This window comes from Leopardus geoffroyi, chromosome B3 (genome assembly GCF_018350155.1).
Source record: "Leopardus geoffroyi isolate Oge1 chromosome B3, O.geoffroyi_Oge1_pat1.0, whole genome shotgun sequence".
Classification (NCBI taxonomy): Eukaryota; Metazoa; Chordata; class Mammalia; order Carnivora; family Felidae; genus Leopardus; species Leopardus geoffroyi.
The window spans coordinates 142,092,282-142,120,192 of record NC_059337.1 but is presented as its reverse complement, the minus strand read 5'-3'; the positions used below and the strand labels follow the sequence as shown (position 1 = coordinate 142,120,192).

General features: G+C 59.8%; 1 protein-coding gene across 4 annotated transcripts; it reads right to left on the bottom strand.

Annotated features, from left to right (window-relative positions):
* Nucleotides 1-67: 67 nt before the first annotated feature.
* Nucleotides 68-27,468, bottom strand: HHIPL1 (HHIP like 1). Of its 4 annotated transcripts, none has more exons than XM_045452051.1 (10): nucleotides 26,816-27,468; nucleotides 24,918-25,027; nucleotides 18,622-19,268; nucleotides 16,581-16,724; nucleotides 14,453-14,781; nucleotides 13,828-13,954; nucleotides 10,256-10,401; nucleotides 7,116-7,197; nucleotides 3,805-3,887; nucleotides 68-1,577 (listed from the first exon to the last, which is right to left on the bottom strand). In XM_045452051.1, the coding sequence occupies exons 2-10, from the start codon at nucleotides 24,996-24,998 to the stop codon at nucleotides 1,042-1,044; spliced, it is 2,175 nt and encodes a 724-aa protein (XP_045308007.1). In that variant the 5' UTR covers nucleotides 24,999-25,027; nucleotides 26,816-27,468; the 3' UTR covers nucleotides 68-1,041. The 4 variants fall into 4 exon arrangements, with proteins under 4 accessions (XP_045308007.1, XP_045308009.1, XP_045308006.1 ...); XM_045452053.1 differs by lacking the exon at nucleotides 24,918-25,027 and adding an exon at nucleotides 20,943-21,149 and having other exon boundaries at nucleotides 26,816-26,920; XM_045452050.1 differs by lacking the exon at nucleotides 24,918-25,027 and having other exon boundaries at nucleotides 26,816-27,116.
* Between the last annotated feature and the right edge of the window lie 443 nt (nucleotides 27,469-27,911).

Genomic DNA, 27,911 nt, shown 5'->3' with positions numbered 1-27,911 from the left:
CCAGCCCCCCTCCTCCGTCCCCACCTCCAGATCCCAGGCAGCATGGATCAGAAAGAAGAGGCAGGAAGGGGGTTGTAAACAGTGACGTTGTTGGCACAGCTTTGGGTGACAGAGCATCAGTAGTCTTTCTGGACTCCTGGGGGAAACCACTGGAGGAATCGGGGGTCCCTGGGATTTCACTGAGCCGTGCGGGGATGGAGATGACCAAAGTGGCTCCAGCGCCCCCGATACAGCCTTTAAGGTGGAGAATCCTGATGCCTCACTCACTCGCTGGGGGCCGTGGTGCTTGGAGTGGCCAGATGGGTGGCTTCTGTCCCAGTGAGCACTGGAGGGTCAGGTCTCAGGGCCAGGGGACCCAGCACTGTCCCCAGAGCACCCACATAGACCCAGCATGACAATGAAGCCCAAGATGACCAGAAGGCTTCTCCCAGGGGTACCTCCCCGGGCGCTCACCTCCCCCTAGGCAGCCTGACCCTCACTCAGATGCCATGGCCCCCGGGTCAGCCCAGACCCATCGGTCTAATACCTCCCCTTGGCCCCACTGCCTTCCTGTTCTCTTCCGCACCTCTGACTGCTGGGCCACGGGTTCTCAGGCCATGCTCCGGATGGTCCAGGGCCTTCCACTCCAGCCCTGGGCAGGACAGGCCTGGTCCCCTCCCTCGGTCTGCCAGCTGGGCCTCTGTTAACTCGGCCAAGGGCCATGTCTGCCCTTGAAGAGTAGCATCCCTCAGTGCTCAGGGTCCAGGGCCCGACTGTGTTCCTGCGCATGCCTGAGATGTCTGGGAGTAAGGAAAGAACACCTGGGGCCCATGAGCACACGGACCCCAACACGCTGTGGCTTCTGGTCTGCAGAAGACACACGGGCAGGGACACAGAGCGCACGCGAGCCCCGCACACACCTCACACGGGGCCGCGGGACGGCGTTACAGATGGGCCCCCTCCGCCTCCAGACTCGGGCGCGCACCCGGCGCGCTCAGGGCGGAGGGGTCCTGCCGGGCCCCGGCGGGAAGGAGGTGGCCTGGCCGGCCGGCAGGTGCTCGCCTACAGGTCAGGGTCCTCGTGGCTGCACACGACGCCCGCGTCCTCCTGGTGCCCACAGTTGTGCGTGCCCACGGCGGCGTGCGTGCACTCCAGCAGGTTGCGCTCGCCGCCCGCGCAGCGCACGTCGTCCAGGAGGATGGGCAGCCCGTGGCCCTCGCCGAACTCCGCGCGCTTGGTGGCCCGCACGGCGTGCGCAAAGCCCAGCTGGCGGCACACGACGGCGGCGGCCTTGGTGTCCCAGGCGTCGTCGCACACGGTGCCCCAGCGGCCACCCGCGAACACCTCCACGCGCCCGCGGCCGGGACTCAGGCCCGCGGGCCGCACCAGGCGCACGGCGCCGTTCGAGGGCGCGGGGTCAGCCGTGCCCGGTCGCCCCCGCCGCCGCCCGCCGCCCCTCCGGCCCCCCGGCCGCCGAGTGGGCCGGGCGGGCCGCGGGGTGGGCGCGGGCCGAGCGGCCGTGGGGCGGCTGCGGCGGGGCGCCTTGGTGGGTGCACGCGCTGTGGGCCGTGGGGTGCTCTCCTCCCTCCGGATGAACTCTGCGCAGAGGAAGAGCGTGCGGTCAGAGGGACCCCGGCCGCCCACACCACCCCTGCTCTCCACCCAGGAATGCAGACCGCCGCCCTCCACCCCTCACAAGGGGAAAATGTTCTTGTTCTGCCCTGGGCTCTGACCCTGAGGATGGGGTCCCTCTTGGAGGTGCCAGCCTGGAGCTGGGTGAGGTGCTTCCTCATTCTGTGCACACTAGCTGGCAGCTGGCTTACGCCAGTCTGCTACTGGGGTCTCCCGCCTTGCCCTAGTCTTGGCCTTCTGGGAGTCTCTAGTCTGGGAGCAGGGACACGGGACAGACCCTCACGCTGTTAACTCGTGAGCCCCGCGGAGGGGAAGGAGTGTCTGGGAGGGCTTCTCGGGCAAGTGACTCTTTCTGGTTCCAATCTCCTGCGTAGGGGTGAGGACGCTGACACCCACCGATGAGAAGAAAGTGAGGATCTATCTCATCTAAGGCCGACGGGCAGGACGGGAACTGGAGGGCGCAGGGCCTCCAACGTGAAGGTCTCTCCTCCAGGCTGCTGGCTGGGGGCTGGGGCCCACACTGACCAGAGCTGGGGTCGGAGACAGGGCACCCTGGCCATCTACCCCAACACGGGGCGTGGGGAGCTGAGGCGGGCGACTCCCTGCATCCCTGCAGCACGTGGGCCTCACACTTGGCCCTGGTCAGCCCCAGAGATAAACCTCACCCTCCACGAGACGCTGCCAGGAGAGACGGCACTCCCAGACTACGCCATTACTATGGGGAGGGATCCCAGGGCCACCAGTCCAAACCCCAAACCTCCCCACCTCAGCTGAGATGAAGGCTGAGAAAGGGTCTTGATTCGAAGCCACGTGCAGGTCAGGGCCAGGAGCCCAGCGACATGGGCCAGACGCCCCCCTCCCTGCACATTGGCCCCCAGGCCACCCACAGGGAAGGACTTCCGGCCCCCAGGCTGCCTCGCTTCTGCTTTGGCTTTTGCCGGTCCCCCGCTGCCTAGACTGCGCCCCGACCCCACCTCCAGCGGACCTTCCTCTTCATTCCAGGCCCCAACCCTCGGCCTCCAGGAACCCCCCACCCCCACCCCAGTCTTGCACTGCTCTGGGTCCCCGTGGCAGCTGGCACACACTTCTGTAAAGGCCCTGGGGCCATAAGTGACTTCTCTGTCGGTCTCAGCCAGGACAGGGCCCGGTCTGCCTTCTCCTGTGGCCCCAGCATCCAGCACCGAATGGGTAACTATAGAAAGTGCCAGAAACTGCTGAATGAATGGAAAACCCGCCAAGGCCTAGAACCAGCTGCTGCTAAAATGAACGTCCCAAAACACTGAGCTCATTCCTTCCCCCAACTTTCCTCTCCTGGGGGCACCGCCTCCTCAGGGCTGGCCACCCCCAACTGTCAGGTGTCGAGCACGCCCCCTCTTCCTGCCCCCCTATCCCTCAGCCCACCCACTGGTGATCTATCTGTTGGGCACACTTGGCCCACTGAAGTATTTCCTTTGGCCTGCAGGGCGATTTTTTAAATTTCGAACCAGAGTTGCCCAAATTTGCAAATGGGGAGATCGTATATAACCACCCGAGCAGGCAGGGACTGTGTCTGTCTTGCTCGGCGGTATGTCCCCAGCATGAAGCACGTGTATGTGGTAAGCAAATGGATGGATGGATGGAGGGATGGATGGGTGCATTTTTCCTGCTTCTTTTAAGAATGGATGGTCTGGCAGCACTGGTCTGTGTTCCCACCTAGCTGGGGCCCCGGGGATAAGACCCCTCTTCAGGCATACCCTTTCAGTTGGCCCCAGACGCCAGGGACCATCATCCGCGGCCTTGGCCGGCCCTCAGGTCATGGGTTTGCACCCACCTCCCTCTCCACTGAGCTGGTCACAACGGAACCATCCTATGGCGGCCCCAGGCAAATGCCCCCTCTCCTGGGGCTCTTGCACCTGAAATGACCCATTCCAGTCTTGGTCCCCTGCAGATCAACCCACTGTCTCTGCCCCCAAGAGCTCTGAGTGCACCTGGCCTGGCGCCCGCCGTCTCTCCCTGTTCCTTGCCCCCTTGAGGCCACTTACCCATGACCTGGGTTTAAAGAGCTCCACCAGCTTTAACTGAGTGTCTGATGTGTGCCCCTCCCAGTGCTAGGCACAGGGGCCCAGGAAGGGCATCCAGGGCCAGCTGGAAGGACCCTCCACCCAGCCGCTACGGGCTACAGGAGCTTCCCTCCCACGCCGTGTGGGCACTTACTTTCTTTGGGCACGAAACGGATGAGGCGGCTCCTCACCTTCACCCGGGAAGGCTGGATCTGGCACGTGCCGGGTGGTGCCCGTCTGCCGACACACAGGAGGTCATGAGCGCCCCCCGCCCAGGGGAGCCCGCCCCGAGCATGTCCCTCTGCCACCTGCTCTCCTCCTGCAGCCAGGCAGGTTGTACAGCCAGGCCCAGGCAGGTGTGGACAGTATCAATGGGGGCCATCTGTGGAGGCACCTGCGGTGTGGCCCGTGGCAGCCTGCGTGCCCCAGGCTCTAGGAGCCCAACCCCAGGACAGAGATCCTGCCAAGGGCCCGCTCCGCCTCTGCTCCGAGAGCACGGGGGGGCGGGCGGCTCAGGCTTTCCTGGGCCACTTGGGATTCAGAGCATGAACTGTCCTTGGGAATGTGATCAGCCCACTTCTGTAACCGCGGCCGCAGCCCGATTCCTGAGCCCCACCGGAGCCCCCACGCCGCACAGCCTTTGAGGAGGGTCTCTCTCTGCCCCTCTGGCTCCTGGATTTTGGTGATGCGGCATGTGAGGGCAAGGTAAGGTCAGTCTAGAGATAAAGGGCCAGGGAGAGCCTCAGGGCTGGCACCAGAGGTTGAGGGATCCGGGGGCCCTGGAGGGTGGGGTTTGAGAGGACTGGGAGAAAAAAAAGAGTCCGAGAAGGGTTGCCAGGGCTATGAATTGGGCCTCCTTTGACATCCCCGAGGGGCACAAGGAAGGAATGGGATTCCATTTTAATTAGCTTTTGGCTGTCGATCTGTGAGTCTCTGAATGGGACCGGCCCTATTCTGGGACTGGCCCACGTGAGCCCAGACTTCAATAGGGTCCCGGCAGCACAAGGGGAAAGCCCGAGGGGTGAGTGGCCATGTGACACGAGGTGACTTCCAGACCGGCTTGGCCAAAGAGGGAAACTGAGGAGGGATATGGGCCTTCCCGCACCCGGAGACCGAAGACACGGCCAGGCACACTCGCTTCTCAAAGCTGCGGACCGGGTGGGTTTCCCGTTGCCCTGAACCCCAGGTAGTACCCACACACTTCAGACAGGCCCAGCACGGTTTTGTTCCTTAAGGAAATCATGTAAAAACAAGAACGAAAACAAAAACTCTGTTCCGCTAAAGGTGGGAGATACCCCCCCGCCCCCGCCAATGCCGCAGTCGTTGTGTCGGGGCAGTGCTGGATGCCCCCGCCCCACTCGCCCACTCCTGAGTTCTTCATTCCCCGTGTTCTGCAAGGGAGCCTCTAGGCAGTACGTTGTGGGTGCAGAGAAAGACATGCATTCTAACAGAGACACACAAAAGGGACGAGGGAGAGGGCGGGAAGGGAAGGAGTCTAGCCTGTTTCTGGCTCCCCACTCCAGGAGATCTAGAACAAGAGACCTCCCTAAGCCTCGGGTTCCCTCCGTCAAGGAAAGGGCGCTGCATGGCGAAAGGAGATGACGGGTCTGAGGCAGCCTCTGGTATGAATTACATGCTCCATATATGTGATATTTCCTTAGAGAAGCACTCTTTAAAAAAAGGGGGGGGGAATAACCTAAATGGCCAAGGAATGGGTAAGATAATTATGGCGCAGTGACTCAACAGCAAATTACACAGCCATTAAAAACGATCCTTTGGAGAGTGGTGTTACCCGGTGGAGATGTGTATACAAAGCGGGGAAAACGAACAAAGAAAAATGCAAAGTTTGCGTGTGCTCCTTTGCGTTGACATGAGTCCTGGAGCTAGCAGATAAAAGCCCGAGGAGACCTGGGGCAAATGGAAAGGAGGGAAGAAAGGAGGGAGTATTTCTGTGTTTCCTAATAACGATATCAAGAACGAATAGATTTGTGTTAAAAAAAAAAAAAAAAAAAAAAGTGTGGTCAACAAGGAATGTCTGGGAGGCTGTCACAGGCCAGAGGAAGCTAAGGAGACAGGATGGCTGAGCGTAACATGGCATTCTGGACAGGATCCTGGAGCGGAAAAAGGACAGCAGGGGAAACCCAGAGAAACCCTTTAATTAATAGCAATGTGCCAATATCGGTTCATGCACCGCGACCCTGATGATGCAAGATGTTTACGACAGAGGACATCAGGCGAGGGGTGTGTGGGAAATTCTGAACTATCTTTGCAATTTGTCTGCAAATCTAAGCCTACTGTAATTTTTTTTTAATTATTTTTTTTGAAGTGCGATGATGTTTTTCAGGATTTTTCCAAAACCAGCGTGTTTCAAAGGTCAGGGTGACTGTGTGTGCCGGGGTCTGCCACACGTGACCGGATGCTTCGAGAGCACCTGAGGCTGTGTGCTGGGGGGTGAGCACCAGCCGGGCACACGTGGGGGGCAGCTGGCCCAGGGGCAGAATGGAGGCCGACTGAGAAGCAAAACTCTAAGGGCGGAGAAGGGGCTGAAGAAAGATCACCATCATTCATCAGGCGTGCCTGAGTCTCCGCTCTATGCTGCAGGCCAGGCCCAGGGCCAGCGCCGACTTTGAAACAGTGAAGACGACAGACTTAGCCCTGGAGACCCCAGGGCCAGGGAGAGAGTACAGATTAGGGGTCTGAGTGGCGAGAGCCTAGGGGAGCCCCGGACCAAGCCTGAGGGAAAGGATCCTTGGAGGCAGTGAGGCCTGAGGCGAAGGGTGGGGCTGTGCAGCGGAGGGGTCAGGGCAAGGCTCCAGAGCCAGCTGCCTCGTCCCAACCCCAGTTCCGGCTCTGGCTGGACCCGGGGCACTCGACTTTACGTGATTTCTATCCCTGCAAACTAAGCAGCTGAGAAGTCAGTGAGCTTCACGGGGAAGGAGTCAGAACACCGCCCGGCACCAAATCAGTGGCTTTCCATGCAGAAGCAAAACAGAGATGGGCGGGGGGAGGGTCAGGGAGGTGTTCTGGAAGCTCCAGCATGTTCCACACAGTAGCCAGTGGCTTGGTTTCCCCAAGGGAAGGTGGGAGGCAGCCTTGCGGTGGGGACAGGCGGGCATCAGGGTATCTCAGAGGGAAGTCAGGGGCTGGGGGCCTGTCGGGTGGCGCGGGGGTGGGCTGGCCGAGGAGTGAGGGGCATGTCAGAGAGGAGAAAGTCCAGGGTCGGGGCGTGAGCAGAGCTGGATTCGAGGTGGCATATCCAGTTTTGAGTCCTGGGTCTGCCCCTCACCAGCACTGTGGGCTTGGCCAGTCACTTCCCTTCTCTGGGTCTCAGTGTTCCCTTCTGAAAAATGGGGCTATGAGTGATACCCCCCCCCCCAGGGGGTGGCAGAGAGGAAAAGAAGGCAATGGAGGCGAGGACCCCTGGCAGACAGCAGGAGCCCAGGCAGTGCCGTGGGCGGGACTCACCTGGAAGGGTCGATCACTTTGTAGACAACCCCACGGGCCGCTGCGGCGCTCGGCACGCCTGTTGACATGAAGTACAGCTCCCCTTGGGCGAGAAACCAGGCCAGGAGTGAGAACACGGCCTGGGATATGGTCCCGACCGGCCCCACCCCCGCCCCCCGGCTCCTCTCAGGCTCTGACACGGACCCCAACCCCAGAGAGCCGTGCCAGGGGCCTTCCAGGTCTGCAGGAACCAGAGGCTGGGAAAGAGAGCAGTCTACAGCAGTCTCCGGGCTGCGGGCGGCTCTGCCGGGACCGACCCACCATCTTGCCTCCTCCCTGGGGACCCAGCCCCACCCTGGTCCCTGCCTGGCTTCATGCACAGCACCACCTGGGCACAGGGAGGGGCCACAGCCCAGCTCCCCAGCCAACTGCTTACTGCTTACTGTTGGCACATGTGGCCCTTTGAGCCCCGGCTTCCTTATCCCCAACATGGGATATAGGGGATCCTAGGGCTCTAATAAGGATTCAAAGAGCACCGACTAAATGCTCCATCGATATTAGCTATTGTCACTGTTGCTATTATTGTCATCCTCAGGATCCGGGTCCTGCCAAGTCCTGGAGACTAGAGTCTCTCTCCACTGACCAGCAGGCATCTCCCAGGCAGGTGGCAGGGGCAGAAGAGTCCACGCTTGAAGTGGGGGGCAGGGCTCCTGCGCTGAGCCCCATGTGCACGCCTATAGCTCAGGGACAGCCCCACTTGGCGCCTCAGTTTCCTCGACCTCTCGGGGCCCCTGAGAGTTATAATCACCTGGACACTCTGAGCAAATGTGAGTTCTTTCTCTCCTCACCCTCATCCCGCCCCCTGGTTCTTGCTGCCAGAGGCACCAATGCCCAGGAAATAGGCTTCATCGTTCCCACCTTACAGATGAGAAAACGAGAGGCTCAGAGAGGTTAAGCGACTTGTCCAAAGTCACACAGCTGGTGAGTGGTTAAGCCAGGCCTGGAACTCAGGAATGTCTGCTGCCCCCAAGTCCTCCTTCATCACTGTAGGACACATGGGGGCCGGGAGGCCCAGACACAGCCCACGTTGTGATTCAATGTGACAGTTCGGCCATGCTAATACTTCTGTCATTGGAAGAGTACAGTGAAGAGTTCTCCCAAGGATGGGGGTGGTCCCCAAGGAACCACTAAGTCGGACAGAGAGGTGAGAACTCAGAGGAAGGCATATTTGTGGGGACAGATGCAGTCAAGGAGGGTTGCATGGGGGTGGGGTCTGAGCATCAAGGCCCAAGAAACCCAGGGAATTCCACAAAGGGAAAGACGCTTGCAGTGGGGGGGGGGGGGGGGGGGGGGGCCAACTTGTGTAACTGGGGTAGACCCAGCTGTGGTGGGGAGCCTGGGGCTGGGGAGGGCAGGATGCTGAGTGCTCAGTGGCCTCTGACACCCCACCCCCAGGAGCACCAGCCCTGCTTTGGTGGGGTTGGGGTGGCAAATAAGTCCCCAAGGTGATGATGCAACCGTACCCCAGGAGGACAGTCCCTGCTGGAGAGAACCCATGTCATAGGCATGGATTTGCTGTGCAGCCTTGGGCTGTGACTTCCCTCTCTGGGCCTCTTTCTGAAGAGTGGCCCCTGGGAGCCCCTGTCTCCTCCCTGGCTGTGCAGCCCTCACACCTACTCTCCAGGCCCTGGGAGTGACTTGGGTCTCCTTGCACATGCTGCTGCCTCCTTCTGGAATGCTCTTTTCCAAGGTCAGTCTTCCTTTGGCTGACCAAGCTCGAGCTCAAGGCCCTGGGAGGCCTCCGAGCACCAGGCTGGGTACAGTCCCCCCACCCCCACCTCTGTAAGGTGATGGGCTTGGACCAGGCGCACTCCTTGGCCTGTCAGCCTGGTCTGCTGGGAGCCACAGCCCCCACCGGCACCCTACCCAGGGCCACACTGCCCTCTTCTCTCTGCTGCGTGGACTGAACCGGAGAACCCCAGGCCAGCAGAGGTCCTTGTGGCCAATTTGCAAATGTCAGGAGAACAACTGGAGAGGTAGGAGCCTGAGCCCGGGGCTGGGGGAGGACTGTCTGTGTTGGACCCCAGGGCTCTGTGCCTTCCAGAGGTCGCCCTCCTGAGCTCACCAGTGTGTTGCCCCCGGGCCGTGTGGTTTAGAGGAGCCTCCTCCTGGCTCTCCATTACTTGGTATCACTCAGAGGGCTGAACAAGGGCCCCTTGGGAACTGCACCTTCCAAGTCCTGCTCCCGGTGGGGGGGTGGGGGGGGGAGGGCGCCCCTCCTTCCAAAACACATTAACCCCCTACTGGCCGAAAGAAAAGGCTTTCAAGGTCCAGTGGGTTTGGGAGGGCGGTGGGGGGCTGGGGCTGCCCTTTTGAAAATTTAGACTGTGACGGGTGTCATCCAACAAAGGTTTCCCAGACTTAGGCCTGGGGGCTCTGGGCCCTGGGCCCTGCAGGGGATACCCCTCCAAAGGTCCCTGGGTGGGCGTTGCCTAGCAACCCCGCCAAGCATCCCCCAGGCCCCACTGGGGGCCCCTCGGCTTTTGTCCAGGGACAATCGGGGCCAAGGACAAAGGCAGGAGGCTGGAGCAGGATCCAGCCTCTATGGCCCCTCATCCTCTCCCCTCCCTCCCTGTTCCCTGCATTGAAAATGCAAGAGCCTGAATGGGAACCCACTAACAAGAGTGTCCTCAAAGGGTGTTCAAGAGGGCGGTGTCCACCCACCTTCTGAGGACTATGTGCTATGTGGCTTAATTTTACAAGCCAGATTTCTTGGGTCTTCACGAACCCGGGGCGGTAGAGGTCTGGAACACAGTCCCCGCCTCCGCCAGCCTGCATTTCCACCATCATAAACCCTTTCCCGGTCTGCTCACTCCACATCATTATTTGTAGCCCAGAAGCGGCCTTGCAGGGAGAAGCGGGGTCAGGGACACTGTTCCCGTCTTCCGGATGGGGAGAAAGAAGCTCGGGCTGGTGGGGACTGATGTCCCAGCAAGGTCTCAGGCCACTGCCCACTCGCTCCCCAGCCTGAAGGGGATTTCTGGCCCGAGACCCCGTCCCTGGAATCCCAGGCCCAGAGGACCCACGGGGTGGGGGTGCGGGGGATCAGTCCGGGGCCTGTGGCCTGGACAGAGAGGCCTCAGGGCCTCAGGAGCCCTCACCAGCTTCATCCTCTGCAAAGGAGATGATATGAGGGTGGTAGTTGTTAATGAGGCCTGGGAACGCACAGGTCTGGCCTCGACCCATGCAGATCTCGCTGTAGCGCCACTGGCCCGTCTCCAGGTTCTCTCGGAGGGACATCAGACGCCTGCAAAGAAGGATGAGCTGCGGGGTCCTGGCTGGCGTGCTGCCCAGGGGAACCCAACCCGCAATCCCTCCATCCACTCGTACTATTCACGCAACAGGGACCATACGTCATTTGCGGGATCCGGGGTAAAATCAGCACACAGGACCCCTTGTTCAAAAACTACCAAGTATCTCAATACAGTGAGAGCAGAACTTGACCACTGTGCGGTCAAGTGTGGGCCCTTCCGAGCGTGAGGTCTGTGCATCCGCACAGGCTGCACACCCATAAGGCTGGCCCTCCACGCTCCCTGGTGGTCTAGCAGTTAGGATCTCATAAAGCGGGCCCCACCGCATTCTTCACTGGGCACGTACTATGCACCAGGCAAGGGCGGGGGGAGGAGACAAACCTGTCCCCTGCCCCCCCTCAGCTTAGCCCCACCCACTGACCTTCGGTCAGGAGCCTCGGAATCCTCCATGCCTGGTGGCCGGAAGTTGGTACATACTCTGGAGCCGCCTCCACTTTGGAGATGCTTGGGCATCTTCAGAATATGCTGATCTTGCCCCTTACTCCCTTCTCCCCCTGTCCATCACCAGGCCCTGCTTGGACATGCCCTCCTCCGGGAAGCCCTCCTGACTGCCCCTGCGCCGGGCTCCCCCAGCACTGCACACAGGCTGTCTGAGGCTGCACTCGAGTGGACCCGGCGTGGGCCTGTCTCCCTGACTGGGGAGCAAGGGCATTTCAGCTCTGTTGCCCTCCCTCTGATTCAGCAGAAGGGCTTGGGAAAGGCCGGCAAAATGAGTGGAATGTGTGTGGTCACACACACATTCCAAGAGACTTGGACACTCTTGGGGGACAGCAGACGGGAGAAAGGAGACTCAGACAGAGAAACAGAGGCTTCATGGGAAAGCTGAGCGGCAGAAGCGGATCCTAAGGAAGGGGCGGAGCTTGGAGAGGATCCAGCATCCAAAGGCCCAGGTCAGGGTCGGTGAGGGGGCTGACACAAACCAACCTCGGGTCAGCAGCCTGCAAGAGGTGACAATGCTCTGGCCAGCCTCAGGCTTCCTTATTTCTTTATTTCTACTCCTGGGGAACCCTGTTTAGCTGCCCTCAGGTGGAGAGGCCAGGGTGGGAAGAAGTAAGAGCCACCAAATAGTGAGCGGATACTAGATTCTAAGTGCTGCGTGCGTATTAACTGATTCGGTCCCCAAACCCTAGGAAGCAACTACTATTCTCATCTCCATTTTACAGATGAGGAAACTGAAGCACAGAGAGGTGAAGTCACTGGCTTAAGGTCACACAGCTAATAGGCAGGCGGGCCAGGGTCAGACCCAAGCCACCTCAGCTACACTTTTTTTTTTTTTTAAGATTTTATTCCTGGGGTGCCTGGGTGGCTCAGTCAATACAGTGTCCAACTCTTGATTTTGGCTCAGGTCAGTCACGATCCCAGGGTTGTGGGATCGAGCCCTGTGTCAGGCTCAGGACTGAGCGTGGAGCCTGCCCAGGATTGTCCCTCTCCCTCTGTCTCTCCCTCTGCCCCACCCCAACTCGTGCATGCACGCACTCTCTCTCTCTCTGTCTGAAAAATAAATAAAGGGCTCCTGGGTGGCTCAGTTGGTTAAGTGTCCGACTTTGGCTCAGGTCATGATCTGGCCGTTGGTGAGTTCAAGGCCATGTCGGGCTCTGTGCTGACAGCTTGGAGCCTAGAGCCTGCTTTGGATTCTGTGTGTGTGTGTGTGTGTGTGTGTGTGTGTGTGTGTCTCTCTCTCTCTCTCTCTACCACTCCCCTGCTCACGCTCTGTCTCTCTCTCTCTCAAATAAATAAACATTTAAAAAAATTAAAATAAATAAATTTTCATTGAAAAAAAGATGTTATTCTTAAGTAATCTCTACTTTAAAAAAAATTTTTTTTTTCAACGTTTATTTATTTTTGGGACAGAGAGAGACAGAGCATGAACGGGGGAGGGGCAGAGAGAGAGGGAGACACAGAATCGGAAACAGGCTCCAGGCTCTGAGCCATCAGCCCAGAGCCCGACGCGGGGCTCGAACTCACAGACCGCGAGATCGTGACCTGGCTGAAGTCGGACGCTTAACTGACTGCGCCACCCAGGCGCCCCAGTAATCTCTACTTTAAAAAAAAGCTTTGCTTGGGGTAGCACCCGGCTGGCTCAGTCTGTAGAGTATACCACTCTTGATCTTGGGGTCGTGAGTTTGAGCCCCATGTTGGGGGTAGAGATTACTTAAAAATAAGATAAAATTAAAGGAACTAATTATTTAAAAAAATTTTTTTTTACTTATTTAGTTAAATGTTTAAGGTTATTTATTTTGAGAGAGGGAGAGTGCATGCATGAGTTGGGGAGGGGCAGAGAGAGAGAGAGAGAGAGGGAGAATCCCAAGCAGGCTCTGCACTGTCAGCGTGGAGCCCGACTTGGGGCTCAAACTCACGACCTGAGTCGAAACCAAGAGTTGAACACTTAACCGACTGAGCCACCCAGGCGCCCCCATTTATTTTTGAAAGCAACCTCTACACCCGATGTGGGGCTCAAACTCACGCCCCCAAGATCAAGAGCTTCCTGTCCCTCCAACTGACCCAGGCATCCCCCTCCCCAGCGGCACTTTTAAGCTTTGTGCCAGGTGTATGTCTTGCTTGAGGCCCTGTGGTCCTCAGTTTCCTCCTCTGGACAATGGGAGGATGAGGCGGTCATGGGCTCTTCTTGGGAAAGAGTCTGACCCACAGCAGGCTTAGGAGGTATGCTCACTTTTCTCGCTCCAAAATCTGATATACCCCAACCCTCACCCCATGCTCACACACACACACACACACACACACACACACACACCCTTTAGGGTCTTAGCAAGTGAGATGCCACTGGCATAGAGCATGAGAACTGGGCAACAAGACTCCAGGGGCCCCATGGTCAGACCCTGGCTGGAGCCCCATCCTCCCCATTCAGGCAGAATGACCTCTCTGGCCTCTTCTGGGCCAATGCCCCCTGGAGCCCCAGTCAGTTAGTGCAGCGACGGCAGAGTGTGTGCGGAAGTTGTTCATGCCCTCCCCCTTCCACCTCTGCCCCTCAGGACTGCTGTCAGGCCCGGAGCCCGGGAATCTCAGGTGGGAGGGGAAGACCGATGGGTCTGCACTAAACAGGCATCCCGTCTTTAGTGGTGAGCTGTGCCTTCACGGTGGTGCCTGAGGCAGCCAGCAAAGCGCAGGAAGAAACCAGGAGAAAAGGGGGCGGGTTACGGTGTCTCCTGAGCTGTAACTCCAGACTTCCTCCCAGAGGAAGAGACCTGCTTGCCTGGCCCTTGAAGGTCCCGGTCAGACAGCAGCTGTGTACTCACATGCCCGTGCCACTGTACCCTCGGCTTTTTACACAAACGCGGGGGCAGCGGCCGGAGACACTCAGGGCAGTGGGGCTGCTCGGGCACAGGAGCCCATGGGCCACTTACCCACTCATAAAATCGCCGAAAATGTAGAGGCCGTTCAGGTTGGGGTACTCACAGCCCCGGTACACGTAGCCTCCGGTGACCGATTTGCCCAGTTTGTGCGGGTAGGCGAATATCGGCAGGACATCATCTGCAGGGGGGCGGAAGCTGGGGGTGAGCATGTGGTTCACTGGAGGCCAGTCCCTCCCCCACAATGAAGTTCGGTAGGTGGGCTGAGTCTGGAGGGGCAAGGGGATGGGAGGTCACCAGGAGGGCCAGAGTTGGGGCCCCTTACAGATCTGGGAAAGCAGGGAGTCGAGCATGGGTGTGCGGGAAGGGGACAGGGCGGGAGAGCTAGACACAGCCCAGGAGCGCTGGCCAGGGAGAAGAAGGGGAGATCCAGGATGGGGCGGGGGAGGGCGCGGCCGGGCAGGGAGAGCGCACTAGCTCACACCCCCTGGGGTGGGGGACGGATCCAGGACCAGTGTCCGCGGGGGCGCGCGGGGCGGTGTCCACGCGACACGGGGTGGGGGCGGGAGGGGCACAAGGGAGGCGGCGGGCACGACCATGGCGGGGCCTGGGGGTGCAGATCCGGGGAGATGGGCCCCGGGGGAGGGGGGGCGCGGAGAGGGTCCGGGATGGCGGTCACCGAGGGAGGCGTTGGCGCACAGCTTGCGGTCGTAGCACTCGTAACCTTCGCGGGCGCGCCAGCCGTAGTTGCGGCCGCGCTCCACCAGGTCCACCTCCTCGAACTTGTTCTGGCCCACGTCTCCGCAGAAGAGGCGCCCGCGGCCCGCGCCGGTGGCCGGGTCGCCGCGGTCGAACGAGCAGCGCCACATGTTGCGCACGCCCAGCGCGTAGACCTCGGGCCGCGCGGCGGGGTCGTCCACGAACGGGTTGTCGCGCGGGATGCGGTAGAGCGGGCCGCGCTCGTTGCGGTCCACGTCGATGCGCAGCACCTTGCCCAGCAGCGCCGACCTGCGGGCCGGGCGGGAGGAGGCGCGGCTCGGGGTCGCCCGGCGCCGGGGCTCTCGGGCGCCCCCGGCGGCGGGTGCTGGGGCCAGGTCAAGGCCAGCCCGGAACGTGGCCGGGGGGAGGCCCAGGGCCCTGGTTCAAGCCCTCCTTAGCTGCTTACCAGCTGGGTAACCTCGCTCACTCCTCCAGCATTTATTTATCTGGCACCTTCTTACGGGCCAGGCTGCGTGGGAAGCGTCGCATATACGTACATACCCTCTAACGCCTCAGCTCAAGGAGAGCAGTTCCGTGATGCCCTTTTACAGACGCGGCAGCTGAGCTCAGAAAGGCCACATAACGTGCCCACTTGCCACACCGCTAGTAAAGGGAGAGCTGGGATCCAGCCCAGGCAGCGCGGGAGCACAGAAGCCCAAGCTCTTTGCCACCACGCGCTTTCCAACTTTCCCACGCCTGTCTCCTCACTGTAAGGTTAGCGCGCTCCCTCTTTCCTGCCTCCCTACATGGCTGTGGGGGTGGGGGGGCGTGAAAATACTCCTAAAAAGGACTCGTATTTACAGTTTTCTTTCAACACCCAGCAATCAAAGTCAGGAGCATCACACAAGAGAACAGGTCAGGGCTCAGGGAAGGGGAGAGAAACCTCAGCAGATCTCAGCAGGAAATAGGAGGCTGGTGCTCTTTCTTTCTCTGTCCCACACCCTGGGCCATCACGGGCAGCACCACCGCAGGTCAGAGAGCCAGGCAGGCCTGAGGGCCCGTTCAGTTCACCCCCCCTCCCCCACCTACCACCCCTACCTCAAAGATGAGGTCTTCTTCAACCCCACCCAAAGATGCCCCACCCTTAATCCCCGATTGTGGTCTTTTTGGTTTTGCCCCAAGGAGTCCCCCCTCCACACACTCCAGCCTGCTCAGCACCAAGCCACAGATCACACTCCTGAGCCCACACACTGTGCAGCCGGCTTCACTACAGAAGGGGGCCAAACTCATCGCTGCAAAATAATGTTTTAAGTTCTGTCCAATTATCCACAAATCCTTAATTTCTATTTTCCCAACTACATCTCTAAACACATCCCAAACATGAGAAAGCTTCAGTGATTCCTACACTGTCACGTATGAGAGCGCAAGTGACAAATCATGAACGTTTAATTACTGTAATCAACATCACCCTCGCTATTTTTACTTTCTGGGCTAAAGAAGATTTTGTCAGTTTAGCTAGGAGAATGGAGGAGGCTGCCCTAGATATCCTCGTCTACACTGTGTGTGTGTGTGTGTGTGTGTGTGTGTGTGTATGTGCGTGCGTGCGTGTGTGTGTGTGTGTGTGTGTAAGTGGAATAATGGCAGGCCATCCACTCAACCCAAGAAGTAGATACCTGACAGCAAGACTATGCCTCGGTTCCCAGGCCATATGTGGGTGACCCGTGGGGCAGGGGCCCTCCTGCCCAGACAGTCCTGCTAGACCTGTTTCCTTCCTCTAGTTCAAGCAGGGCTGGGCTGCCTTCCAATAAAAGCCCATCTTCCCAGAGGCTCTCTGATGTCACTTATCAGGCACCTGTGACAAGTGGGTTCTGTGCCTGGTCCTCAAGACACAGGATTGCCTTTACTCCTCATGCCAAGCCTCCCCTGGAGATTATTATTATCCCCTCTAACTGGGGAGTGGAAGCGACTTGACAGGAGTCCCCAGCTGCAGACTGAACTGGGGCCCAAAGCCCTTTCTACTGCCCTGCACTGTGTGGCCGAGGAAGTAACCCCCCTCCTCCAGGAGAGTATGTAAACCAACCCACCAGCCAGCCCAAAGCAGAACGTACTTGTTCTGGGCATTTCCAAATTTGCCAAAGGGGTCTCCGGCCATCCCGCCGTCACCAGTAAAGATGTAGAGGTACCCGTCGTCCCCAAATAGCAGCTGGCCCCCGTTGTGGTTGGAGGCTGGTTCTTCGATCTCCAGGATTATCCTAAAAGGAGATAAGCCACCCCCACCAAACACACATAAAAACAACCTCAGCAAAAACACAAAAGAAGATCACAGCAATAAAATCTCTTCTCTCTTCCATGCCGTTTCCCAGCTGAAAAGACTTTTCATACATTTTACAGCAGGTGACTTTTAGAAGGATCCATCTACGAGTCTGGGTGAGGATAATTCACTCCATTGTGCTAGTGGGGAACTGGAGGCGCAGAGGGGTTAAGCAAGTGGCCCAAGGTCACACAGCCCATAGGGAGCCGAGCTGGGACTAGGACTCAGGCCTCCTCACCGCTCCCCACCGCTAGCCCCCCAGTTACGATTATGCAACCCTGGCGACCCAGTCACCGGCACAACTGGTTTCTTCTACACGCCCCCTTCATTTGCTATGTACCATAACTTCCAAGAGGTGGGTTGCTGATGTGAGCTGTGCTCAACTACAAACTCACCCCTCGGCAACTTCCTTTACTGCCATGGCAGAAAACCCTCCATTAGGTGGCCAGCCGGCTGGCTTCTGGTTGGGGTTTGCCAATGGAGAGTGGAAACCAAGAGGCAGGGGGAAGCCGTGCTTCCCTGGCTGCTGGTGCTGCCTCCAGAAGTGGTAGGTGCAGGGATAGGAACAGTGGCTCGTGAGTGCGGACTCTTGGGTGTCCACCCAGATATCTTGGTACCAGGCAGCAAACTTAGCAAAGCCAAGAACTTTTCCCTTCTGTTCCTCTGGCGTCTTGTAGCTACTAATCCTCACCCTTTTCCTCCTCCAGATCCTCCCTTGTAGCCAAGGCCCTGTTTGCTTAGGTTTTCTGGGACAGGTCACTGACTTCGTGACCCTTTATTAATACAGGTAAGAAAAACCAAGGCACAAGAAGGTCAGGTAACTTGAATCCAAGGCTTCAGGCCTCCAGAACCAAGACCTTCCACTGAAACCAACACACGTGAGGCCAACACATGTGACCTGGTGAGCAAAACAGGGCCCCAACCTCCAAGTCCTTCCCGGAAAGGACAGCTCAGACCATCAGGCCTCCACCTCCCGCTGGGATCCCAGCCCTGGGAATGGAGACTGACAGCTGACTCAGGCAAGGATGACCACTCGGTCCCGGTCCCTCCCTGAGTCAAGTTCTAGGCTGGTACTTGATAGGTCCCCAGAGGACCCTCACTGAACACTCACTCCGAAGTATGTTCATCTGTCTTTTTCGTGTCCCACCTTCCGTTTTTATCAAGAGTCACTTTCTAAAAGTCACCAGTGAAGCACATCCATTCAGTCCCTCTGTCTCTCTGCTGAATTAGCTGGTACCAGGTTTATTTTCCTGTTGGACCCAGACTGATGCGTATGTCCTTCATGCCACGCCGGGTCAAACCGGTTTTGAACACGGGGTGGGGGGGGGGCACAGATAATACACAGAAAGGAGGCTCATGTTGAAAGGTGCAGAGAAACCTGCTGGGGGAGGCGGAGGGAGCAGAGGGTCCAGGGGAGGAGAAGTGGAAGGTGGGGCTCGGGAGACAGACACACGGGGATTCTAGGCCAGCTGTGTGGCCTAGCAGGTCATTTTACCTGTCCAAGCCCCCCCTTCCTTACCTGCAGGATGGGGAGACCATTGGGACTCTCCCTGGGCTTTAGGAGAATCAGATGGAATGAACCACCCGCAGTGGCTGATCCAGGAGTCTGGACGTGATCCTGTGATGCTGTTCTGAGACTGTCCTTCCCCTGAGCCCAGGACATGGGGCTCGGCCCCCTCCCTGGCTGTGACAGAGGTTTTAACAGCTAGGGCAGGTGCACACCGTGAATCGGACCGGTGGCACCGTTGCCGACCTGCGGGGTCTGGTGGCCGGATTTCAGCCCCGCCCCCACCCCACCCCACCCCACCCCACCCCACCCGGGCCCCCAGGGCAACCACCTCTCAGAGTTGTGGTCCACGGTGTTCATGTCGTCCGCGGAGACCCTGAACTCGCTGATGCGGATCCACTCGTCGAAGCCGACCCCCACTGAGTAGTAGACGTAGAGCTTGCCGTTGTGCCGGAAGCCGGGGTGCAAGGCGATGCCCAGAAAGCCCCGCTCGTCGCCCTCCCAGGGCGAGGTGAGCACCGCCCGGCTGACGTTCAGGAAGGGCTTCTCCAGCCGCGAGCGGTCGGGCAGGTAGGCCCACACCAGCCCCACCTGCTCGGCCACGAAGAAGCGGTGGCTGCCGTCCCGCGCGTGCACCATGGCCACGGGGTTGCGCAGCCCGTTAGCCACCTCCTCCAGGCACAGCTGCAGGCAGCCCTTGGCGTCGGCCACCACGCGGCCCAGGTTCGAGTTGAGGTTCTCGTTGACCAGCAGGCGCGGGAAGCAGTAGTCCGTGTCGTCCAGCGACAGGTAGCGGCAGAACTTGGCGCGGTTGCCCTCCAGGGCCCAGAGCTCCCGGTCGGGCGACAGGTGGCGGAAGAGGCCCCGGCACGTCTGCCACATGTCCAGACAGTAGTCCTCGCAGAGCCCCGGCACCGTGCGCAGCGGCGTGGACGGGTCCTCGGCGTCGTACAGGTGGGCGGCATAGGGTGAGCATTCCTGCGGGGACAGGGGCAGCGAGGAGGCGTGTGACCTCTCCCGCCTCCTAGGGCCTCAGGCCGCTGATCTGTAAAATGGGGCCCCCCTCTGTCTAGCAACACGGCGATCTCAACTAGGTAGCGGCAACCCTTGGCCTCCTAGCTCCTCACCTTCTCTTTCCCTTGCCTTAATGCTTCTGTTAGACCAAATGACCACAATATTACTACTACTAACAGCAGCCCTTGAGTACCTACTGTGTGCCAGAAAGGGTCTGGGGCACCCTTTTGTTCATGTATTAAAAAAACTTAAAAAAAATTTTTTTAATGTTTATTTTGAGAGAGAGAGAGAGAGAGAGAGAGAGAGAGTGTGTGTGCACGTGCACAAGTGGGGGAGGGGCAGAGAGAGAGGGAGACACAGAATGGGAAGCAGGCTCCAGGCTCTGAGCTGTCAGCACAGAGCCTGACATGGGCTCTAACCCACAAACTGGGAGATCATGATCTGAGCCAAAGTCAGATGCTTAACCCACTGAGTCACCCAGGCGCCCCTGAGGCACTTTTCTATACTTCCTCTTTTCATATGAAATCTCCGCCCTGTGTCTGCGGGACTTACTCCTTCCTTTATTTAGATCCCCACTCAAGGGACACATCCTCAGAGAGATCTGCCCTGACCACACCCAGCCACCCCCCCCCCACACACACACACCCCTCCCCACCCCTGCCCTCCACCTCCTGGCTTCTGACTCTGCTTGAAACAAACACCAACCCCCCCAGGCGCCCCTGGGTGGCTTAGTCGGTTGACCTTCAGACTTCAGCTCAGGTCATGATCTCGCAGTTCCTGAGTTCCAGCCCTGTGTGGGGCTCTGCATTGACAGTGTGGAGCCTGTTTGGGATTCTCACTCCCTCTCTCCCTTTTCCTCCCCCACACATGCTTTCTCTCTCTCAAAATAAATAAACTTAAAAAACAAAACAAAACTAAACTTAAAACACCCTAAATCACAAACCTTACCATCATCTGGTATCATGATAAAAATGAATGTGTTTGCATGCTTACTGTCTGTCTTCCTTGGAAGGTAAATTCTACAAGGAAAGGAATCTTTAATGTGTATTTATTTTTGAGTGAGAGAAAGAGACAGAGTGTGAGCAGGGGAGGGGCAGAGAGAGAGGAAGACACAGAATCCGAAGCAGGCTCCAGTCTCCGAGCTGTCAGCACACAGCCCAATACGGGGCTCGAAGTCACGAACCGCGAGATCGTGACCTGAGCCGAAGCTGGGCGCTTAACGCACTGAGACACCCAGGCGTCCCTACGAGGACAGGAATTTTGACCGTCTTGATCACTGTGTGTCCCGGAACCTAAGACAGTGCCTAGCACATAGTAAGCCCCGAGTGAATGCGTAGGGAATGTGCTGGAAGCTAACTCACCTGACCAGTACTTAACCGTGAATGGGTGCTCCTACCTCCATTACTGGCTTCATCTTCACAAGGGCCCACGAAGGGGAGAGTGTTACAGAGGGGGAGACCGAGGCACAGCCTCGGTGTCATTCCATATGATTCGGGCAGCATGGAGGGGTCTGGGTTTGGTCTCTGGCCGACCCCACTCTCCCCACCACTGTGGAGGCTGGCACATGTACAAATCGGCAACACCCATGCCCACGCATCCCCCTGGCCCCGGACCCCTCTCCCTCCACTGCTCAGGCACCTTGGGCAGGGTCCTGGACGGTCCTCTGCCACCGGGCTGCCAGTGTAGTGTTCCTCTGGGGACAGATGGATCGGCCGCCCTTGGCTTCCCTGGCCTCCTGCCGAGGGCTCCCCCGCTGATGAGACACCGGGGACCCCATTCAGGGCCCACATGGGCACGATCTGGAATGCAGGGTAGTCAGGCCCTCCTGGGGCAGGACTGTGAGCCCTGGGGACGGGAAGCTGCTGGGTGAAGTGTTCTGCCCTCCTCCTCGCCCGGCAGACAGTCCCAATTCGCAGTTTGGATGGCTTCTTGGAACCAGTTCAGGCATCGCGCAGCAACCCTCGGCTCAGCCCTCCCTCTGCCCCCAACACTCGTGCTTCCGGGTCCTCTCACCCCAAGAAGGAAATAACCCGCAAGCTTTGCCCCAGGCTCTGCCTTCCGGGAACCCAGGCAGAGGTGACAAACCCCAGCAGACCCCTCCCCAGCTTCAGGCCTCCAGCACCCACCCCCTGAGAGCTGAGAGGATCCCTCCCTTCACACCCCGACCCCAGCCTGAGAGCCAACGCAGAGGTACCAGCACTCGGGATCCAGCTCTGCCCACAGCTCTGCCGTCAGCTCCCGCCTCCTGCCCGCCCTTCAGTTTCCTGACACGCTGCCATTTTCGCCTCTGAGCCTCAGCGCACACTGTTCCCTTTGCAGGCATGCCCTTCCCTCGAAAGCAGCAATCGATTCATCCTTAAATAACAGCCGCGGCCGTTGGAGAAATAGCGCGAACAACAACAACAGCTCTGGGCATTTGGGCAGATTGTGGGCCAGGGCCATCACTCAACGCAACTGACTGTGTCAGGAGTATGTTCTTAGTCCCATTGTACAGATGGGAAAGAAGAGGCTGAGAAGGAAGCCTCTAACCAAGGTCACAGGCCGGATTCGACCTAGAAGCCGGGGCATTTCCGGGCTCACTGGCGGGCGCCTAACTCCCAGCCCCCAAAGCCTAGTTAAGTGTACCCCGCCGCCACCCAGAGCAGAGGTCTCAGCTCCACAGGCTGTATGAAAAGCTCCCTTGAGGGACGCCTGGGTGGCTCAATTAAGCGACTCAGTTTTTTTTTTTTTTTTTTAATGTTTATTTATTTGGGGTGGGAGGGAGAGGAGGGACAGAGAGAGAGGGAGACAGAGGATCTGAAGTGGGCTCTGGGCTGACAGCAGAGACCCCGATGCGGGGCTTGATCTTGTGAACCGTGGGATCATGACCTGAGCTGAAGTTGGATGCTTAACCGACTGAGCCACCCAGGTGCCCATGCAACTCTTGATCTTGGCTCAGGTCGTGATCTCTTGGTTTGTGGGTTCGAGCCCCACATCGGGCTCTGTGCTGGCAGTGTGGAGTCTGCTTGGGATTCTCTCTCTCTCTCTCTCTCTCTCTCAAAATAAATAAATAAACTCGAAAGAAAAGAAAAAGAACCTCCTTCAGTCAGAGCCCCTGACCTGAGCAGAGGTAATTATTTATGTCTGTGCCTGGCACCCTCTGCCCCCGGTCCCACCATGGGCTCAGCGGGCCAAGGTCTGGACCGACTCGGCTCTGGGTCCCTAGAGGCCTTGGGGGGTGCTCCTCCCGCGGCCGGACGCTCCCCTCCTCACCGGCAGGGCCAGGCGGGGCTCCGACAGGTGGCAAGCCGCCCTCATGGATGTGTGTTCAGGCTCTGGGCCAGGGGCTCCTCCCTCCCTTGGAACCATCATGGTCACACCACGGCCTTGTCCTCCCGGCACCTCTACTGCTACTGTGAGGCTAAGGGCCACTTGGCCACGTATGCTTGGAAGTCTCTGGTCAGTCGCTGTCCCAGGCCTCACAGGGTTTCCCACGTCCCACAGAGCCGACGAGTGGGCGAGACAGCCAGGCCCAGGCCTCCGCGGGTGATCGTCTCTCACACGGTTGCCCTGGAGCCTCCTGTGACTCCAGCGGGCAGCCGTGGGTGGGCCAGGGAGGGTCTGTCCGCACACACGCCTCATTTAATTTTTGCGAGGTAGGGTCACTGTGACTTCTAGCTTGTAGGTGATGAACTGAGGCTCAAAGAAGGCTACGTGCCAAGAAGTGGTCACGCCATGGCTCAGACCCAGCCCTCCTGATGCCCACAGCGGGGCTCTTTCCGGATTAGTCAGCACTGTTTCATTCAGCAAGCGTTTACGGGACGCTGACTGCGTGCCAGGCACCGTCCTCAGCTCCAGGGATACAATGAGGAGCGGAACGGACTTCTGGAAGCCGATCTGGGTGCCCTCTGCTCACCAAAGCCCAGCCCAGAGCTACAGAGGGAGCACTGGGGGCCTCCGGGGAGCCAGGCTGGAACATCAGCGTCCATGCATGGACACGGGGCCTGGCAAGCCCTTCCTCGTGGCCTACATACTCTTACAGAGCAAACCTGGTGCTCAGACCTGAGGAATCCACAAGCAGGACGTGACAGGAGGGTGTAGTGGTTGCCGTCCCCAGGGACAACCAGCAACTGGCCTCCCGGGGTCAGTGGAAGGGGCAGCAGAAAACCCGAGCAAAGCCCATCGAGCATCACACCGTTCAGCTGCCTGCGCCATTCAGCCCAGGAGCAGACGGCCCGCCCACCTTGCTGCCCCGAGGTCGCCCTGTGCGGCTGCTGAGGCTCACGACTCACGGTCCTGAGTCCCAAGGTTTCTTTATGTCCGCCACCTACTGCTTAGGAAGGCCGGGTCTGTGGACACAGTGCTCTCTAGGGAGGGTATTCCTTCCTTCCCCATTTCCTCATCTGGCAAACTCGTCTTCGTGACTCCAGACCCAACTGAAAAGTCTTCTCTGGCTCCTCCGTCCTCCCAGGGCCCTGACTCCCCCAGCCTGGCCCCCTGTGGACCCTCCCGCGGCCCTCCACACAGCATCGCCAAAATGTAACTTTGTAGCTTGTGGGCTGAGCTCTCCACGGGGGTCATCTGTCACCTCCCGGTTGTCAGAGATGCCTCAGCTGGCCTGCCTGGCCGGGACTTTATGTTCTCTTTGTATGTCCACCTACCCCACCGGCTATGGGACCTTCCAGGGAAGGGGCCCGAGGGCCCAGCACACAGTGGGGCTTCAAGAAAACAGGCAGTATGACAAAGTCAGTAAGGGAAGGGCTTTGGAGCCAGAGCATACTGGAGACTGAATCTACCGTTCCCTGTGTGACCTGGGGCAAGTTCCTTAGCCTCTCTGTGCCCGTGTCTTCATCTGTAAAAGGGGAAAGGAATTCCAATCTCACAGTTGTCGGCGGGAATAAATGAGACATCATGCATGCATTGTTCAATAAACACATGCTCAAATGGTGTGAACTATCAAGATGCAATTCAACGTTTCCTCTTCCAGGAAGCCTTCCCTGACTTTTACAGGGAAAAGTGTGGCCTTTCTCCCTATCCCCCATAGTGTCCAGTCACCCTGGAGAAGCCTTTCGTGCATTCTGGTAAGTATCCGTGTGTCTGTCTCCTGATCTGAACAAGGGGACTCGAGCCTGGGCCTATGACTTGCCAACTGCCTCTGGGCCCGGGCACCCAGACAGGGCCAGCCCCTAACAGGCTCTGGGGAAATATCTGTCCTGCACGTGCACCTACAGAGTGTGTCCCATGTAGATTTCCATCAGAAACCAGGCTTTGATGACTTCGGGTTACACAGAGAGGCAGTCTCAGTTACACAGAAGTTTGTCATATGGACACGAGGAACCTGAGGATGTCACATGTCACAAGCTGTCATTTCTCCTCTTGATGACACAGGCGTCAGTTGGATGAGGGCAGAGTCCTAGGAAAGAGTCTTAAGGCCCAGAAGGGACGATCACCCTCCAGCTAAGGAGCCATCCTGGGCACCTGGAGGGGCTGTGGGCACCAGATGGGGGCAGGTTCTGGAGGGGGCTGTGGGAGCGAGCACGTTTTCACGGTCTCTCTCCTGTCTGGAGTACGTCTCCCTAAGGCAGATGTGAATGTCTGAATGCTGTCATTGACTGAAACTTGTAAATAAGTCACCTTGGCCACCTCCCCAGGGTGGAAATCAGGGGGTGCCGGATCCAGACATGGCCTTGGCTCGCAGACAGCACGGTCCTCCATCCAGCACTCTCCTGCCCTCCCTTGAGGCCCTGCCAGAGAAACCGTGAGCCAACCTCCACTGCCCTCTCCAAGTTCACTCCAGACATGAGGTCACTCTCAGAGACGCCTGGGGTAAAGTGCTAGAGGCCGGTCTACCACTGGTTGCTCAAGGCCAAGCCATGCTGGGAAGATTCCCAGGGGAAGAGGGGAGCCTCTTGCCAGGGAGGCATAGCAGGGCTGACTGTTCCCTTCCTCCTCCTAGGACCCGCCTACCTTACTTGTCCTGCTGAGCCTGGCACATAGTAGGTGCTCAATAAACAAATGTGGAGTGAACGCACGAGCCCAACTATGAGGGGAGGGGAGGGCCTGCTTCCAAAGAGCCCCCACGCTGGTGAGGGAGGCAGATGCTTGACCAGACCATTCTGGCTCCCCTGAGAAGCACAGCACAGGGACTGAGCAGAGACCACCAACGGCAGGTGTCCCCCTCCTCCGCATTCTGGTGCTCCCCAGGGCCCCTTTCCTCATCCCCTCCCAGGCCCTCTCATTTCTGACCCAGATGGCCCACTCACACTGGCGCTGAGTGTGGTCCAAGTGCCCACCGTGGCCATAACTGAGCTGTGTGACCACTAGGCAAGTCTCTGCCTCTCTGGGCTTCCCCCGAGTGGGCCTCTGGGCCCCACTCGGTCCTTACCTAGAGCTGGGAAGCCAGTGGGGGCCAAAGAGGCGCTGGAGAAATCCAACCAGAATCGACCACTGAGCCCTGAGTATGTGCCCTCCTGTCTGTGTGCCTACTCTGAGGGACGGCTAAGATTGCCCCTATTTTAAAGGTGATGCAATGGTGCAGTGGTGACCTGTCCAGGGTCACAGAGCCAGGAGTGGCAGGGCCAGGATCAACCCAGTAAGTCTGATTCCAAGCCAGCCCTCCTGCCCCTCCCCTGGCTGTCTGAAGGGCGTCAGCTGGGCGGGCCTGCAGGACCCTTCCTCCCCCAGGCTTCTGGCTGCCTGGATGGTGGTTGGGGCCAGCCTCAGGGCTTCCTGGCCTTGACTCCATTTCCCCAGGGGTTCTGGTCAGCCTCTCGGGAATTAGACCCATGCAGGAGCAGCTAAGGCACAATCCTGTGCAATCCCGTGCCGGCAGAAGTAGGGGCTCTGCCCCCAGAGGAGAGATGAGGACAGAGAGGTTACACCGAAGGAGGAGAGACCCTCTGCCACGTGGGGGCGCCCCCAGAGAGAGCGCACACCGGGAACCTAGGTGGGGGCCTGAAGTGCCACAAGCATCGCAGGCCGGCTCACCCCGGGGTCTGAGCACCGGGCACGTCTGGTCCAGGAAGGGGGCGGGGCTCTGAGACCGTGTCCTCAGGGCGGGGGAGGGGCTCTCACTGGGAGCGGTGTCCCCCAACCCCTTCCGCTAACCCAAGTCCCGCGCGTGGACCACGCTCCCTGCGGGTCCGGGCCGCGCCCACCTCCCCCGGGGCAGCGCGGGAAGCACTGGCGGGACAAAGACTTCCCATCCCGGTGCCCCGACAAGGGCGGGGCTCCTCCACGCTGACTCCAGGGGGTCCCAGGGCAGAGGGGTCCGCAAACTCCCAAGGGAGTGATGACATCGCTGTGTCCGCCCGCCTTGCCTCACGAGGGGAAACGGAGGCCCAGGGAAGGCCCGAGTCACGAAGCTAATGAATGGCAAAGCCCGTTTCCCGGCGCCGAAGACTCCGCCGGGGGGGGGGGGGGTTGCGGACTCGGGGTTCAACGCCCGCCGCCCACTCCCGATCGCCGCCCGGCGGGGCCGCCCCCGCCGCTCTCCCGCCCGGCCGCCGAGGCCCCGACGCGCGCCCGCTCACCTGGCACAGCAGGTCGAGCGCGTAGCCGGCGCACGCGGCCCACTCGGCGGCGTCCACGCGCGCCGCCAGGGCTCCGAAGCGGCGGGCCAGCGCCGCGTCCTGCTCGGGGGCGCAGCAGCCGAAGGCCGAGTACTGCGCGCAGAAGCGCAGCGGCTGCGGCGGCCGGAAGGGCGGCCTGAAGTCCAGGCACTGGGGGTGCGCCGCCGCCCCGAGGGCCCGCAGCGCCAGCAGCGCCAGCAGCGCCCCGGGCCCGGCCCGCCCGCCCGCCATGCCGCTGCCGGCCCGCTCCGCCCCGGCCCGGAGGAGGAGGAGGAGGAGGAGGAGGAGGAGGAGGAGGGGGGGGGGAGGAGGAGGAGGAGGAGGGGGAGGCGGCGGCGGGGGGCGGGCACCCCGGCCCCGCGCGCCCCGGGAGCCGCCGGCCGCGCCCTGAGCGCTCGCCTCCCGCGAGCCGCACCCTCCTGGGGAGCCCGTGGCCGCGGGGCAGGGACGGGCTCACCCCGCAGGGCCTCGAGGTTGGGGCCCAGCCCCGCAGGGAGGCCACTCCTGGTCGGGGACGCCCCGGCGGGGCTGAAGGAGGAGGGGCGCGAGGCGCAACTCGGCACTCGGCACCGCCTCTGTTCCCGCTGTTCCAGCAGCGCCCCCCCCCCCCAACCCCCGGGATCCTTTCTCAATACAATGGCGGTGGCCTCGCCTCTTGGGGCCCCAGGTGCCGACTGGGCTTCCCGTTTCCGCCGGGGCCGCAGCTTCCTCCCCCGGGCGCTGTTTAGCCCGGGAGGTGCAGGGACTCCGGGGTTCCAGTCCTGCCTCCGACTGGGCCAGGGAGGGATATGATGGAGCCAGTGGCTGGGAATTCCCACGGAATCGCTTAAAAATGGGGTAAAGGGCGGTCCCTGCTGCCCGGGACTCACAGGAGAAGTGAAACCCGGGCCTGGGTTGGGGAGGGTGGATGGGCCGCCTCCACAGTCCACCCACCCTCGTCCTCACCCCAGGCTTCTTCCCTCTCTCCCCTCCGGGGCCAGCATATTCCCCTACAGCCGGGGACTGCTGGGCCTCCTCCCCCTGCACTCTGGGCATCCTGCTCTCCATCCTGCAGCCC

Excerpts from the sequence above, each read along its gene's own strand:
- HHIPL1 (XM_045452050.1), bottom strand. The coding sequence starts at position 27,085 with ATGGCGGGCGGGCGGGCCGGGCCCGGGGCGCTGCTGGCGCTGCTGGCG. Across the intron at positions 10,402-13,827 it reads TTCGGCGATTTTATGAGTGG|GCGTCTGATGTCCCTCCGAG; the intron begins GTAAGTGGCCCA and ends CCTTCTTTGCAG. Across the intron at positions 3,888-7,115 it reads AAAGTGATCGACCCTTCCAG|ACGGGCACCACCCGGCACGT; the intron begins GTGAGTCCCGCC and ends GTGTGTCGGCAG.